Below are 18,021 nucleotides of genomic sequence, written 5' to 3'. Positions count from 1 at the left end.
TCCCTGTTAAAATTTGCCAATGCCAGATCCAAACTGCCAGTTCTGCTTATTCAGAAAGTGCTGACATTTTCTCCCCATACCATGTACTAAAAGATAAATAGATCAGACAGTTCCAGATTAAATTAAACATGGCATTTCTGTATTTTGGGGTTACTTTTCATTGTTTAAAAAAGTCTAATAATTCTGAGGAATTAGCTGTTCCAAATCTTAAAGGTTATCATTTTTAAGGTATTAAAGTATTTTTCAAAATATTTCCTCTAACAACTTACAGAGGTGTCTGCATTTCATACTCTTGTGATTCCTCTTGGCTGTTTAATGCTCGACATAGACAGATGTACATAGAGAGATAGAGATTGATGTAGATATGGAATACAGACCAAGTTAAATATTGCATTCACTGAAAAAAAAAATTGCTTCAAATAGCTTATCAGGCAAAGGCCCTGAGGTGATGGATGATAAACGTAAAGGGGAGTGTGTGTGTGTGTGTGTGTATGTGTGTGTGTGTGTTGGCTGGGTGGAATGTAGGAACTAGAACAAGGTGTGTATTTTTTAGTTTCTAGACAACTAAATCAGGAGTAAGGCAACACGGTCTGAGGAAGCCTGAGTAACAGATGGGGAATGATGACATCTGCCCTTTCTAACATGTGAAAACTCAGGATACATTAATTTCATTTTACCTATTCAGTAGGTTGTGCCCAAGAATTAAAGGAGGATTTAAAAAATAAAATTAAAGCTTGAAATAATTTTTCTTCATTAGGTCCAAAAATATTTTAAATGGCCCTCTATACTTACCAGCAAATCATGCACATGTTCATTGCTACATTTCTGGAGTTCTGGTATTTGTAACAGACAAAAAAAATAATAATCATAATCATAATTAAATAGGTTGCCTTTGTTCTTCCTAGGGAGAAATTCTTCCAAATTTGGAAGCCAACTCCAAAGAGAGTTTTCACTGTTGAGATGAAATATTTGTGAAGAAAATAGTCTGTCATTTAATTTTTTAATGCTGTTAGTTTTGTCAACTTATAAGAAAAATTGTTTCCTCAATATGTGAAAAGTACTTGGCCTCATCTAAGTTCATAATTGCTCAAATGCAGGGTCAGGAGTGATGTTAAATATATCAACATTGTACTGTCCTCTTGCTTATTTCTTCCTTTCTCTATAAGGACCTCTTGTGCTTTCCAAAGTGTATAAGGTACCAATTCATATGCTGATCATCTGCCCATGAAAAAACCTCCTTTATTCATTGAAACAAGCTCTCTACCATTGAAATCAACTCAAAATGAAGGGAAGGGGCAAGATAGTAGACAAACTATTTGGGAACCAGTGAATCCCCATAAATTCCACTTTATGAATGGTCACTTATGCCACCTACATGGAAAGCCAATCCTAGTGAATACATTAAATTCTTTGTTTACAGAAGTAGAAGGTGATCATTTTTATTTATAATATTAGTCAGAAGGGATTTTTACATAATTTTATAATCCGTTTTTATCTGTTGAAGTGCTATGTGTACCATACAGGCTATAAAAAGGACCCTCGTAAGACCTGAGACTGAACTAAGTAAATATTGCTTATTATTTCCTTTCGTGCATTTGAGGGAGAGATATGGACTTTGCAAGAGGGAAAGAAGTTGGGAAGAACAAAGGACTGAACTATAACCACATTATGCCTTGTTATTTTTCTAGGATCTCATGATTCCTTCAGCTTCTACATTGATGAAGCCTCACCAGTAGGGCCGGAACAGCCAGAAACCGTCCAGAATTTTGTCTCTGTGTTTGGAACTGTAGCCAAAAAGCTGATGAGGAAATGGTTAGCCACTCAAACAATGAACTTTACTGGTCAGCTAGGAGCTGGGATCCGTTATTTTGATCTTCGAATTTCCACCAAGCCCAGAGACCCCGACAATGAACTTTACTTTGCTCATGGTCTGTTCAGTGCCAAAGTCAATGAAGGCCTTGAGGAGATTAATGCATTCCTCACAGATCACCATAAGGAGGTGGTATTCTTGGACTTCAACCATTTTTATGGGATGCAGAAGTATCACCATGAAAAACTGGTCCAAATGCTGAAAGACATCTATGGAAACAAGATGTGCCCAGCGATTTTTGCCCAGGAAGTTAGTCTAAAGTACCTGTGGGAGAAAGACTATCAAGTGCTGGTCTTCTACCACAGTCCAGTGGCTCTGGAAGTGCCCTTTCTCTGGCCTGGGCAGATGATGCCAGCACCCTGGGCCAACACCACAGACCCGGAAAAACTGATCCAGTTTCTTCAGGCATCCATCACTGAGAGAAGAAAGAAGGGATCGTTTTTTATATCTCAGGTGGTGCTGACCCCCAAAGCTAGCACTGTGGTCAAAGGAGTGGCCAGTGGCCTCAGAGAAACTATCACAGAAAGGTAAGTGTCCTTAAGGTATCAGAGAAAAAGCTTAAGGAATTTAACACACATTCATAGAGTCAGTAACTGACAGAGATAAAATTTATACTCATGTTTGTTAGTTTCCTAGGGCTGCCACACAACATATCACAAACTGGGTGGCTTGAAACAGAAGAAACTTGCTGCCTCCCAGTTCCAGAGGCTAGAAGTCTGAAATCAAGGTGTCAGCAATGTCAACGCCTTCTGATGGCTTTGAGGGAGAATCTTTTCCATGCCTCCCCCCTAACTCTAGTGATGGCTGACAATCCTTGGCATTCCTTGGCTTGTAGATTCATCATTCCTGTCTCTGCCTCTATCTTCACATGGTGTTCTCCCCATGTGTCTTTGTTTTCTCTTCTTATAAGACCAGTCATATTGCTTTAGGGCCCACCCTAATGATATCATCTTACTTATGTCTGCAAACACCCTACTTCCAAATGGGCCACAGTTATGGGTACAAGGGGTTAAGACTTCAACATATTTTTTTCTAGGACACAGATCAACATGTAGCACAATGCATTTTGACTCCATGTCCAGTTATCTTTTCATAGCGCTCCTTTTCACATTTGCGTAGCACTTTATAGATTACAAAGCCTTTTCTCTCCTGCTCACAGTCTCTTTTTAGATACCTAATTCCATCTGATCTGCACAACAACCTTGGGAAGTTGTATGACAGATAAAAATTGAGATTCAGAGAAGTGAAATGTTTTGCGTAAGGCCAGTTGGACAATGAGTGAGGAAACAAAGACCCAAATTCCATTCTTCTCACTCTATATTCTATTCCTTACACTATACCATAAGCAAGGATCACCCTCCAGAGTGTGGGTATTCCATTTGTCAAGCCCAGCCATATATGTTGGAGTGGTGATTACTTGTGAAGTATGTAACTTGAGCAATCACCAAAGATCTCTAGCTCTTTCCCATCAGTGTGATACAACGTGCAGAATTGTACATATTATTTATTCTTTTGAGTTAAAGTACTAAACAATGCAAATATTGTCTAAAGATAAAATATAATTCTTAGCAGACTTTTATCTTTAACTTTAATTGATATTTTAATTATGGTAAGGAGATAGAGCACGCATGTTTTGCTCAAGGTCTTTGTAGGGAAAGACAAGGAGATGAGGGGAAAAGATTAGGAGATGAAATGATATGGATGGCCTCAGAGCATGGCCTGTAGAGTAGGGAATGGCAGATGATGCTTGCAGTGGAGCAGGAACACATTTGCAAGAAAGCCTTTAGCCAGGTTAAAGAAAAGATTTCATCCTGTGAACAATGGGGAGCTAGAAAATGGCATTTAGGGTCATAGTGACTTGACCATATCTGCATTTTAGACAGATAATTGGTGTAGCATGGAGGCAGAAGATTGGAGAGAGTGGACAGTGAAGAGGTGCTTGGAACTGTTTCGGCATGGTAATGCAAGCTAAACTGAGGAAGGGACAAAACACAGAAGGGGATGGTATGCCACAGTAAAAAATAGGATTATTTGATGACAATTTGGCTATGAGGTATAATGGGAGAAAAGAGTTAGGGATAAAGTTTCTTCTTGAGAAGTAGAACGAGTGATGCAGACATTTACAGAATCAGGAAACAAAGACACAGGGATTTAAGGAGGAGGTGGGGAGGCTTCAGTCAGGGTTATGCATCCAGTAGATGTGGCCAATTGATCATTAATATAAGCCAACTCAAGTGGCAGTTATTGGCATTTTTTGGCAGTGAAAGTCACAAGCCATTGGAGTCGAAGGGTTCCTCCATACAGAATCATAACTTCCGTCTGTTATTCAGATATTAGCTGAGATCTCCCTGTTCTTCAAAATTTAAATGCAATCCCTAGCTCTTCATTGTACACCCTGTGCAAGTATAAGGCCTTCCCTAGGATTTCTGCTCATGTCTAGCTTTCTTACATTCTTATGGTATGAGCCCTTGCTGTTTCTGGATTACATCATTTTCCATAAAGTGATGGATTTGATTGTCCCATGTGGCTTGTCCATGTCCCTGTAGAACCAGAGACATGAAACTTGCTTGCTTCTTGCTCAGTTTCCACAATGGTTTTTAGACTTTATTGAGGGTTTGAGGCAACAGGGGAGGTTTTATAATTATAATAATACAGATAATTCAAAGTTGAATTTTAAAATTGTCTGTAAGTACAAATATTCTGGACTGGGATATCTTACCCCGATGATATCTATATCACTTTAACCCCATCCTCAAGTCTTGTGGCTGAAACTTCTCTTCCACCTCCTTCTCCTTGTCTTTTTCTCGTCTCTTTTCTTCCCCTACCCCCACACTGTCTTGGAGATTCCACACTCTAGATTACTGTGCCAAATTATTCACCTCTCTTCTGGCCCTAAGGCTCAGCAAGTCCCATCAGAGTATTCATCAAACCAAGAAGTCTTTCTATTTAATAGCACCACCTTCTACAAAAGTTCATTGTTTTGGTAAATAACCACTTACCACCTCTCTTACACCCTTAAAAATGAGGGAGTTATAGTATATACACATAGGAATGTGTTGTTCTCAACCATACTCCACTGAGGCCCCAGATTTTGAGGAATTCCTGAGGACCTATTAGAGGTGGGGAAAAGGCAGGAGGGGTCTGAGACTCAGCCAACTCCAATATTCTTTATTCTCACTACATCTTTAATGAAGGAAGCTTCATTTCTAAAATTTTACACTTCAGGCATGAAAGGAGTCTTCCCATAGCCCTTCCAGCTTTACCTTCTGTTGCCTAATTCTATATTTAGGAAAACACTTTTCCATATAATATGTCTGCTTTTTGCATGTGGCCAAGAACCATACCCTGATTTTACCTGTGTAGGGTATAGCCTTTGGGTAGTCAAGAAGAAAAATCTACTCAAGGAAGAGATGACTTTCATTTTTCTCTCTTATGGCATTTCATGCAGTTAGGGTCTTCGCAAGCTAGAAGTTGAGCTACTTTTAGTTACATATGCTATGTACAGCATTAGTAAAGCAGGATTTGTGGGGAAAAGATCAAATAAGAAAGTGCTGAAAATTGTGTATCTACACCACTCTCTCAAAATATTCACAATCTTTAGCATATAAAAGGCACTAACAAGCATTTTGGTGAAGAATCCTATTTAAATTGAATTAATGCAATGTTGTGCAAGCACCTAATTTTTTTTCAGATAGCACTTATTGACAGCCCATGGAATTCATTTTGAAAAACTGTCCTCAGGCATCTGCTCTAATTCAGAACTTTTCACTTGCCTCTGGCTTACTTCTCTGGAATAGTAGAACTGCGTCACTGAACAGAGGAAGAGAAGTTGAGTGTGGGGGGGATGGTGGGATGAAAAAATTTAATAAATTGAAATGAGGACCTTATAGGCAGAATCAATTTTTTCTTCTCTCTAGGATTATGCAAATTACTTGCAAACGATTTGCAAATATATCTGAACCTGGCCAGGATGAACAGAGTTTGCCTCGGAAGTACTAGAAAGACCTCCTTGTAAACAAATTGCAATGCCTGTATTCTGCATATGGTGTACGTGTGAAACTCAGGTTTTGTTTTGATTTGATTTGATATATTTCAGCCTTCTGGGTGAGGGTTATAGGAAAAGGTCATTGTCGGTCCTTGGATAGCACCTTGCAAAGGTAATTTACTTACCTCTGAAAGAGTCAGTGAAAGAACACTTGATTCCCCAAGGACATATTGCTTCTCTTTCCTCATCAAGTGATAAAGCCCACAAAGACAACTTTCTGCCATTTTCCTCTTCCTATTGTGCACAAAGCTGCTCATTCAGAAAGTCCTATGTTAACACCAAAAGATGTAATGAGACTCTCCTTTGCCACCAAAGGAGAAGTTAGTAGGCAATTTTAAGACCTCTCTAGACCTTAAGTATTTTCATCTGCAAAATTTGGAGTTTGCACTAGACTATCTCCAAGATACTTTCCAGTTCTAAAATCCTACAATTCTAAGATCCTGCATTGACTAGTTTCTCTATAATTTTTTTATTATGCCTAATATTTGGGCTAACAAAACTGTGAGCACGTGCATTTAGAAAACAGTGTTTGAAGGTGTAGGTGGCTTTCAGGGAAACTAAAGTCAGCCTGCATTCAGGTAGTGTAGCTTTCAATCTGGCCACTGGTTCCAAATACTGCAGATGCATTTTCCACATTTTAGCAATGCCAAACGACACAGATTTTTATTTCTTAAAGACCTATTTTTAATTTATTTTTCAAACACCAGCTTTTGCACCTCACCCCCACGGAATTCACACATTCTTAAAAAGAAGGTGTGCAACTTGAGTCAAGTCCTTCCCTAATTTGTGGAGGTTTATTAAATTATAGGTTTTGTTAAAAAAAATCAGTTAGACCACCTGTCAGAATATTCAAGGAACAATGCATCTTGGGAATTAAATTGATACTGAATTAATTTAGACAATGTTTATACAGTCCAACAATTTAGATGATGATGATGATGATGATGATGATAGTGATGGTGGTGGTCATCTATTTTAAGTGTTCCATATCTGTTTAATACTGTGCTAACTGCCCTGACCATTTTCTCTCACCATCACAGTCATTGCCTTGAAGATAAGGTAGAATTTTCAGGATGTATTTGGTTGTTGGTTGATTGTTAATAAGCATCAATATGACCCAGCTGGGAAAATGAAGGCAACTACATTTGTTGAGCCCACACCATGTGCTAGGCAACGTGCTATCTGCTTTACATGAATTGTATCCATTCAATCCTCTTTCCAACAAGGTAGGTATCATTAGATACATTAGAGATGAAAAACTGAGCCTCAGAAATGTCTAGTACCTTGCTCAAAATTCCCATATTAGTTTAGCAAAGCCAGGATCATTATTTGGGTTTGTTTGACTCCAAGTTCTAGGCTTCCTCCTGCAAACTAGGTAAAATTCACATTTCTTAACAGTGGGCACATATAATATGTTATCTGTCATCTTGGAAGGCAGAGTCAGGTCCAGGGGTTTGGGAAGGTCAAGTATGCCACAGTTGGGATGGGCAAGGCTATGAGAAGAGCAGATTTGAAGTGTGTGGCTTTTCCTCAAGAAAGCAGACCCAGGTAGAATGCTGTCATGGGGATTCATGGAAGCAGCACCATCAAATAACAGAAAGGAAAGGAACTTAAAGGTGACTTGGCTTAATCCTCCTTGCATTGTGCCTACTGCCCATTTGACTGTTACCATTGAGTAAGGAAACTGAGGACAGAGGAATGCTAAATGATTGCCCAAGCAACAGAGGTAACTGGCGGCAAAGACAGGATTAAATCCAGGTCTCTTGGCTTATAGGCAGAATTCTGTCCTCTACACCCTAGGGAGGGATGAGGACAGAGGATGGACAGGAACACCGGAAAGGACCAGAGAACAAGAGGTTGCAGGGACCAGTGTGGAAAGGCAAGCTGGCTCTTAGTCTGCACTGTGTGCAACATAACAAGGTGCCCTGGAACCTTGCCCCAAGGGGTCAGAGGTCAGGCCTGGAGATGGGTCATGGATTTTGTGCAGAGCTGGCCTTTCCTGGGCTCTGTCTGCCTCATGAACACAATAAACTCTAATATTTCCATCTAATGGGGACACACCCCGGTTCACAACCACACCTCAAATAAACAACACTTCTGCTGTCCAGTTTACCCTGTCACTGCCTGGACCCAGCAGGTGTGGCTGGTCTCTGGGAAGTCATTCACCTGCAGCATCAGTCCTCTTAGGAGTTTTAGGGAACTCACGAAGGGTGGAGACTCCAAATGGTTCAAAGACAGCTCAGGGTGACATGAGAGAGCACCAGTCTCCATGAGGAGTAGCTTTCTGGCTCTACCCCCTGGGCCATGCCACCAAATAGGTCAGTGCACCTGTGAAACAGCTGATAAAGGATTAGTCTGTTCAGTAAAAGGGAAAGCTGCCTCCTTGGGCTACATATGCCTACAAAGAGAGAATATCAAGGAGACTATGGAAGATCAGTATTAGAATAATCCTTGTTTGTAAGATGCTTTCATCATAAGATTTAATTTCTTCAACGTGTACTTATTAGACGCCTCATTTGTTCAACGGGTATTAGTCTCAATTTGCAATTTAAGAAACTGAAGGTCAGAAATGCTAAATAATTTGTTCAGGTGAGACTTGAACCAATGCTAGGATCAATTCAAGATCTAGGTCTTTGGAACCACTAGAAAGAGGAGTATGGCTTGTAAATCTGAAGGAAGCTCCAGAAAGCAAGGCTTTTCTGAGCACAAGGCTTGGCAAACTTGGTGCGGGGGGCTGCTTATGGAGAGTTTGTTCAAATGCAAATTCCTGGGTGCTGCCCCAGAGACTGTGATTCATGAGTCTGTGGCTCAGATTTTTAAATTTCTTTTTTTCCCCAAGATTTTACTTAAATTCAAGTTAGTTAACATATAGTGTAGTATTAGTTTCAGGAGTAGAATTTAGTGATTCATCACTTAGATATAAAGATCCAGTGCTCATCACAAGTGCCCTCCTTAATACCCAGCCCCCCAGCCCCCTCCCCCGCCAGCACCGCTCAGTTTGTTTTCTATATTGAAGAATCTCTTAAGGTTTGCCTCCCTCTCTGTTTTTATCTTATTTTATTTTTCCTTCCCTTCCCCTATGTTCATTTGTTTTGTTTCCTAAATTCCATATATGAGTGAAATCATATGGTGTTTGTCTCTCTCTGACTGACTTATTTCACTTAGCATAACACACTCTAGGTCCATCCACATCGTTGCAAATTGGCAAGATCTCATTCTTTTTTGCTGGCTGAGTCATATTCCATTGTGTTTATATATACCACATCTTTATCCATTCATCAGTTGATGGACATCTGGGCTCGCTCCATAGTTTGACTGTTGTGGACATTGCTGCTATATGGGCCCATGCTCCCCCTACTTACAGCAGCACTATCAGAGTTTTACGTTTCTAACAGACTCCAGGTGAGCCCTTCTTTGAGTAGCAAGCTGCACCTCAACCACCCCCAGCAACACATAAACTTGGTTTTGGGAAACCTAGAAAGAGTTAACCCCAAGATTTGTCAGTCCCCTTCCAACACCACATTCAAGTAGTTCTTCCTTAAATCTCATCCATGACTTCTTTACTCACAGACCCCGCCAGATTCGTTCTGTCACTAATTAGAGCTGCCCATCACGGATTTCCAAAAACCAGTCCTCTACTATTCTCTCCCGTGCATCCTCTCTCCCATGTCACATAGCTCCATCCTAGGATGATGGTGCTGCAGGAGCATGGCAAGTCTTTCGGGGGGGAGTCTTCATTCCCCTGGCCTCAGAAGCACATTCCTTTGCAAGAAACCTTGGTAACTTTGAGCCTCAGTGTCTCCCACCAAAACCAATTAACATTACAGCACTTTGCAACTGAATGGCCTCCCCAGTCCTGATTTCAAACGGTAAAAAAGAAGATTCTATAACAACGTCTAACAATGAGGTCATGTGACAAAAGAGTGAGTTCAGCCTGGGTCCTGCTGGGGTATGGCAGGACGGAGAGCTGTCTGTAACTCTCTGTTTTCACAACTGTTGACCTAAGAACTTTTAAAGCAAGAGTGTACATAAAAGCTCTCTCTCTTCTTCATTCTGCTGATGCTGTATGATTAAAGTACAGGTGAATACAGGCAGGCACCTTTCATTATCTGTGTCAGAAAGTCAAAGACTAGAGGGAATGCCAAGCTGTTGAGAAGTAAGATGCCCATTCAGTGCCTGGTGAAGATCTGTGTGTGTGTGTGTGTGTGTGTGTGTGTGTCTGTGTCTGTGTGTGTGTGAGAGAGAGAGAGAGGGAGGGAGGGTGTATGTGTCTGGGTATGTGTGTGTGAGAGAGAGAGAGGAAGTGTGTGTAGGGGGGAGAGAAGGAAAATACATATACTTTTCTAAAAAGCATGGCATAGGATAGAGGTTCACCCACTTTAATCTCTCCGGATCTCAGTTTTCTTACGGGGAATTGCTGGGCAGATTGAGTTTAACATCTGAAAAGGAACTAGCCAAATGTGTAGCTGGAACTCACAAAAAGCTGAGAGCAGATGGGTTGATGATGGGCAGATTAAGATGGAGGGCCCAGGCGGCAGGGATGTTTAGTCAATTAGACTGTAGCACAATAATTGGGGGACCTCAGCCAGTGACTGAGGGGATAGGGAGGCTTGTTTGGAATTTGAAACGAACCATAAGATGTATTGTCAGGAGACGAGCCAGTAAGTGGTGTCTGATTCAAGAAGTGAGGCAGACCGGATGTGGACAGTGCAGGCCACACACTGGGGTACAAGGACGAGGATTTCGGGCCTGCTCTACCTTTCTGCCCTGTGCACACAGGGCTCCTGACGTGGAGGGCAAGTCTGTTCTGCTGAAAGCTCATCCAAGGGGAACAGCCCCACTCTGGAGAGAATTGATTTACAACTGAGGGAAGAGAAAGCATTGCCAAATCACTAGACACAAATATGTAGTTGGACATGCTGAGCTTACTTGTTGCAGTGAAGAAGCACACACACCATTGGGAGCCATGAGACATCCCAGTGTGAGAGTGTGGTTAGGAGGGACTTTTCAGCCCTATAGAACTGGGGCTTAGGTTGACTGACTTGGAGGAAAGTTTAAGGAAGCAGAGGTTCTCTCTAGGTTGGATGCTGTCAGAAACCAAGGGTAATTCTATAAATGGGTACCTCGGTAAGTCTTCTATAGGGCCAGAGAGGATAAACTGTAATTGGTAAAGGAGTAGCAGTCTCATTTATTTCAGTCTAGAGAGCTAGATGTTTGGTTACTTTGTGGGTGATCTTGTTTTTGTGCTTAGACAAAATTACAAAGTATCCTTTTTTATCTCACTGTCTCATGATCTCAAGGAACCTTGTCTGAGGCTGGTATTCTGAGAGATTGTTCATGTCCCACAGGAGAATAATATGGCCAGGTTGTGAGTGGCAGGCCAGCTTCCTAATGTCAGGGGTTGCTTTTAAGTTTCTTTTCGCCCTTTCCAGTGCAATGCAAGAAAGAAATATCACTTATTTCCATTTGTTTTGAAAGCCTCTGGTGTGAATTAGGCTTTCCCTGTGCTTTTCCATTGTTGTTTTTCTCACTGAAACAAATGAGGCTATATCTAATCAGAAACCCAGACCATTTTGATAATGAAGCCAATCAAAGAGTTGGTGATACCCTAGCCCAGGGCTTGTCTACTGAAAATGCAAACTCTTCACATTGAGCCCTAGTGACAACCAACTTGATATTCTAGTCTTTAAGTTTCTGCCTATCTCAGTTGTCAAGGGTTGGAATCCCAGGTGGTAGCTATCAAAGGGGTTGGGGGTGAGAAAGAAATGTGAGAACACAGCATTTTGAAAAGGGAATTGCTGATTCTTTAATATTTGTGAACATTCCAACTTTCCAAAATTTCACAACTTATTCAGGGCACAAAGAAGCAGGAGGTGAGAGTCAACTGTTACGTTTACAGTTGAATTGTTTTCTTGCCCTTTTTGGCAGGGGGAGGCATATTTTTCTTGGCCTTCTTTGAATGGGGGCCTCTGAAGGCTTATTTGTGTTGGCCACACTTGGTAGACCCAGCTTTGGGTGACTGATCTACTCATTACCTGGAGTGACTCCGACAAGTATGAATACTTATCTAAGTGAAGTGTATAAGCTAAATCCTCTCTGTCAAAGGATAAAAGGATGAGGAGTTGCTCTATGTGCACCCCACCTAACAAAATTATTACATAAAGCTCAAATAACTGACTAATACCGCTCTAGGCAATGACATTGCAGCTTTTAATTTATCACATTCAGTTGATAAAATATTTTCTTCCATAATATTTTCAATGTAACAACAACAATTTCAAAAGTTGAAAATATGAAATTTTCTCAGACTATCTGGCCTTGACATTTGAGAAGAAAATACTACTTCCGTCGGCTGCAGACACTAATACTTGGCTTCATGGAATAGAGCACAAATCTTCCGGCTCTTGATTTGTATGTCTGGGATTATAGCTTCACTAATTAACTTATTTTAAAGTACTAAAAATAATTAGACAAGAATACCTAGAAACTTACTTGTCATAATTGGTTTTTTTTCAGAAATCACAAGTATAACTTGCATTTTTGCTTTAAAATATTCCTTCCTCCCACCCCCTCATCACTTATTTCCCTGTAGTCTCAGCTGTTAAAAGAAAAGAAGCTTACGAGTTGTTTCTGGAGCTGTGACATCCTTCCGTGAAGGAGCGTTATGTGGCAGTGAGACTGTAATGTGTGATTTCATTAGTGAATGCGAAAAGCCACAGGCTGCCCTTTGGAAATGTATGGGAGATTTGGCCATTATAAAACTGAGCAAGTTCTTCACCATGTAGCTGCCTCTTATGTGAATACTAAGCAGAAAAGCTGTTGCCAATATGACTTAACTAAGGTTTGAAAATGAACCGGTTGGGAGAATAAATAACACAATAACAAGTTGCTCATGAATGTACATTTTTCAGATTTTTTGATTCATCTTTGAAGAGTTGAATTTAGATAGCCTGTTTCTCCAGATAAAATGCTTGTAAGAAGTAGCTTGTAGTGAATCGATTGTAGGGAAACTTGGTTAGATCACTCAGTGTAAGTTCAGTCTGTTAACAGACACCATATGCTAATTTGGGGGAGATATGATGAATCTATTGCTAAAAAATAGCCTGGGAACTTAGTTTTATTCCTGTCTTGGTTTTACATTTACTGCTCAGCAGTTGAAGGTTTATTTCATGAATCTGACTCTTACTGCCATTCACAAGCAGAGCAGGTCGAAGAATTTCACACCTTTGTACACTGACACCTCATTCATTGCCACTGTGTGCTTATACTTTACCCATGTGTCTAAGCAGCCCCCAAACAGGATATGGCCAGGGACTCTGGTATCTGATAATGACTGAGAGACTCCTTAATGCCATGAACATGAGTGGGGACATTTTGATGTCTCCATGACATAGGTTGTGCAAATAAAGGCTTATTCAATGGCCCACCATTTTCTGCTCCAACTAGCATTAGGTGGTCAGCTTCAGATTAAAAAGGTGGTGTGTGTGTGTGTGTGTGTGTGTGTGTGTGTGTTGAAGGGGTAAGAAAGAAGTAATGAAAATAAGTAGAAATCTATTTTTCTCTCAGCACCTGTGAGAGTACATTGCCACGAGGAGAGGAGTTTCACATGCAGTGTGTCCTTATCTTCCAACTGAGGGTAGAGAAAGTGCTCAAATACCCAAATGTGGTATTCTCTCACCTAGTTTCAAGATTGTTCTGGAACATGCATTTACGTTCTTTTAGCTTGCTTAGACTTTTTGTTTTCTTTAGTGTTGTTCTTGAGGTATTTCTTTGACAATTTCATGGTGAAAATTTTTTTTTCCTGTCCCAACATTGCATGGCTCATTAATTTGTGAAATTTTGAGGTTTTTCTCTGTCTATGACTCTTGTTAAAAGGTCAAATAGAACCTAGATATGATAGGATAGAAAGGGGAAGAAACTAGTATAACCCACTTGGTGAATAGGATGTTTTTTATGCTATGGGTTTAGAGAATTTTAATTTCTATTTTTCAAGGTGGACCAAAGTAGTCTTTCCCAGAGTCCCAGCTCAAGAATCCATCCATCCTTTGAATCAGCCAATCACTCAACCAACAAGAACATATTAAGACTATGCTGCGGACTTGGAGTGCAGATAGGAGAGGCATGGTGTAGTGTCTTACAAAATATTGCCTCCTGATCCTTGGGTTACAGGGCAATCTTTTTGGAATTTGAGATTTGTATAAGAGACAGAATTAGAGAATGGTACATGACAGAATTTGCAACTGAGTACTAACATTTTGACCTGTAGATTTCATATGCCATAGGAGCTCAAAAGAAGGAAAGATGACAGAAGTGACTTATCTGATATCTAAGGACAATAATACACTGACCTTTCCTGCCCTTTTCCTTTCCTCAAAACATCGTAATGTTGTGCTCAAATATCAGAATTATATCTATTATCTTTACTCAAATGTGATCTACTTTTGTGGTTCTCCAATCATTGACCAATGACAAGGGTAAAAAGTATCTTTTCTAAGGTAGAAAATTCTGCTCGGTTTTGGGAACATTTCCAGACAATAAGGTTCAGAGTAGGCCAACAAGTGAGAGTTCCATGATGGTTTGAAAGACCCAACCACAGACTCTCAATGCTTTGTGTGTTTATCGGTGTTAGTGATGGCTGTTTTTTGAGAGAAGGGAAAACAAAACCACTATGTTAAAGGATTTTCTTTTGACCACAAAATTCAGCAAGTCCCCTGAGAAACATGGTAACGACATGTTACAGATCTTATTTTAAAAATTTGAGGTAAAAAAATATGCTTTTAGGTTTGACGCTCTGACTTGCCCACTGTATGTGCCAAGATATATTCCTTTGTTATCAGAAGTCTATATCAATGGAGTACATTCCTTTACTTACTGAATTAACTTGACAAGGGAGCCACCTTTGGGACTGACTTCTGAAAGACAGCTGAGAAGCAACTTTTGACAACTATGGTTGGTCTTTGCACTATTTTTTCCTCTCTTCCTTCTCAGTTCTGCAGTGAAAAGGGACAATTTTATAGCAACTTGGCAAAACGGTAGTGCAGGAAGTCCCAGCTGTTCTTGCCCCAGCTGCCTGCGAGATCTAATAACATAGGGTGGGAATAGCACATCTCCCAGAAGAGTGCACACATTTTAGGTTGCTTTAATTTCCCTGCCAATTAGACGTTTAAGATGCCAAATGTATCTCCAGGCAACCTCTGTGACAATTTAGTACACTTTGGTAAAGGAGCCTAAGGCAAAGAGAGATTTTCAAGTGGCCAATAGCAGGGAAAATATTTACTCATTCATCACCAAAGAAAAGGGCAAGTACGTACCTATGGAGACATGAGGACACAGGCATATTAACACTGCCACTACTGAAGGCTGCTAAAGAGCCTGGGAGTCAGAATTCTCAGCCAAGGGCAGGATTTCTTAGCTCAGCAGAGCTGACATTTTAGACAGGATAGTTCTTTGTGGTGAGGGAGTGTCCTGTGCACTGTACGATGTTCAGCTGCATTCCTAGCCTCTGCCACACGACTCCAGTAGCACCTTGCCCCCCAGTCACAACAGTCCAGAATATTTCCAGATATTGCCAAATACCACCTCCCACCGTGTGTGTGTGTGTGTGTGTGTGTGAAAATTCCCTCTAGTAGAAAACCACTGGCCTAGAGCAGTCACTTCACAAAAAATCTGTGAAGTTATTTCTCCTGGAGCTCCATTCCTTTCCTTGTTAAACAAATGACACCAACTGCTCAGGGATTAGGGAAACATAAAATATTTAGTTATATGGCTTGTGGGGTTTTTTTGTCTAAATGAACATGCCAAAATTTATACATTTTCAGTGTCTGCTGCCTTCAGATTAGTCACCTTGGGAATTTAGTTATCCATCCAAGTGATACTGAAGCACTTTTAAGACTAGTTTTAGTGGGGGTAAATCTTCATCTCTTCAGGGTGAACTGGTTTTTGAAACAACCTGAACTCAGGGCCAAGTTTAGTAAATAAGGTGGGTGAGCAAAGCTGATGAATGCTGTTTGGAGCCAAAATCCAAGTGGTACAATAAGGAGATTGATTTTTTTCTGTGGCTCATGAACATACTCTGAAGGCAATTTCAAATAGAGGAGTTATAAAAAGATTTTGAGTCATCCTACCATTGATGGGATAAGTGAACAATCATCTCCACAGGTAACAATTCTGAATGATGGCTCACTTTCAGCTTGTAAGTTTTGGGTATGTGTTATAAAAAGAACATCCCACGTCTTTAGAGTCATACCTCATGGAATAAAGTAGTATAAGAGAAGATATTCTTGATTCTTAAAAAACAATGTCTGTCTTTAAAAATGTTTATTATTGTTTGTATTATGTCGATTAAACCATAGATCTTTACAGAACATTTATTGAGTCTGTGCTAAGTGCCTGGCTTCCCAATGACTAAGATACAGTCCTTGGTCATCAAGGGGGTTACTTTCTAGTGGGGAGACATATTCATGAACAGTTTATGTCAACATAGTGTGGTAAGTGCTAAGATAAACCAGAAGCAGATGTTTACTGGTTTCTGAACCCAGCACTGCCGTTTATTAACTAATTATGTAAGCTGGAAGAAGTCAGTTTCATCTGCCTTCAGGTTCCTGATCTTGAAAAGTAAAGACATTGACTAGCCTTTGTCCCCTCTTCTGGCATCAATACTCTAATTCTATGGTAACAGAATTTCCAAGGGCATACATATTACAGTGTTTTGTAGGGGAAATCTAATCATATGCTATCTAAACACTAACTTTTAGTTTCAGTTGAGTTATTACCAAAACAGGAAGAAATGCCCAATTAGATATTCATGAACACCAACTCTTGAGAGACCTGACCTGTTACTGGTAGTTCATTATTAAAAAGCGATTGTAAACCAAAGGAACTATACTGACTTTCTTTTTCCTGGACTATGCAGGGTTGTAATGAGTTATATGTCGCTGTGCTTGCCCAGAAGTTGCTATATCTTAGGAAAGTGGCAAGCTGTGGAAAGTGAAGTAACCTGTTTATCTTTAAAACTTAACTCATAAATCCTTTGTTATTCAAATCAGTGCATTTTATTAGAAAAAATGAGGGACATCCATAAACCTAGGTTCAAGTTTGTATGCTTTTCAGGGCATCAGTTTCTGACCTCAACATTCTCAACTGTAAGATGAAGTAATTGGAGTGAGAAATCATATTTTTGAGTAACTACAGTAGACATGTCTGTTCTCATTTTAGGCCTCCTAATGTTGAATGATGCGGATATTTTCATTTCTATTTTATATGTGGAAAAAAGGAGGCTTAGCAAAGTAAACCAGCTCACGCAGCCTTACACAGCATCTATGGCAGAGCCGGACACAAATGTATGTCTGCCCGATTTCAGAGTCTGTGTTTCTATGTTAAGCCCCTGCACATCACTCCACATTCGAAGTTGTTCCTGATTAAGTTCTGCAATTATATGATTTTTTTCACAAGGAACTCAAAGAAGTCCTATGAAAGTACCATATTTACCAACAAGTGCAAAATGAAAGAGAAGAAAATGTTTCGATCTACTTCCAAATTCAGGAATTTTAAATAACAAACAAGTTAAAAGTCCTGTCAGAAGGGTAGCTTTTCCCAGCATGTGAAAATGGCTTCCAATGAGTGTCATTGAGTCCTACCCAGAATATTTTAAATTATGATGCTTCAGGGATCAAGGAAAAGGCAATCCAATTTTCAGATTATCTCCTTTGGCTAGTGTACTAACTGACATGCTAACATCAAAATAAGTGTGGGGTTCTTTTGGGTGGCTTGCCCAAAAAGCAGACACTTCTATCTCCAGTTCTAAACTTTCATCTGTGAGGAGCCTTGGTGATTCAAGGGTTTATATATTACAATTGTGATAGTTAGTTCAAGATTAAAATAATCAATTAAGGGGTGCATGGGTGACTCAGTCATTAAGCATCTGCCTTCGGCTCGGGTCATGATCCCAGGGTCCTGGGATCGAGCCCCCGCATCGGGCTCCCTGCTCGGTGGAGAGCCTGCTTCTCCCTCTCCCAGCCCCCCTGCTTGTGTTCTTGCTCTCACTATGTCTCTCTCTGTCAAATAAATAAATAAAATCTTTTTAAAAAACAGTCAATTAAGTGAAATA

At 40.2% G+C, this 18,021-nt stretch overlaps 1 protein-coding gene across 1 annotated transcript in view; it reads left to right on the top strand.

Moving 5' to 3' along the window:
- Positions 1–18,021, top strand: part of PLCXD3 (phosphatidylinositol specific phospholipase C X domain containing 3) — a 157,508-nt gene that overhangs the window by 101,150 nt on the left and 38,337 nt on the right. The window contains exon 2 of the mRNA XM_032415194.1: positions 1,689–2,397. Coding sequence (XP_032271085.1) covers positions 1,689–2,397 — 709 coding nt within the window. The remainder of the gene's footprint in view (positions 1–1,688; positions 2,398–18,021) is intronic.

This window comes from Phoca vitulina, unplaced genomic scaffold (genome assembly GCF_004348235.1).
Source record: "Phoca vitulina isolate PV1807 unplaced genomic scaffold, GSC_HSeal_1.0 scaffold17, whole genome shotgun sequence".
NCBI classification, from domain to species: domain Eukaryota; kingdom Metazoa; phylum Chordata; class Mammalia; order Carnivora; family Phocidae; genus Phoca; species Phoca vitulina.
The sequence above is the reverse complement of the archived record's forward strand: the minus strand, read 5'-3'. Positions and strand labels throughout refer to the sequence as shown.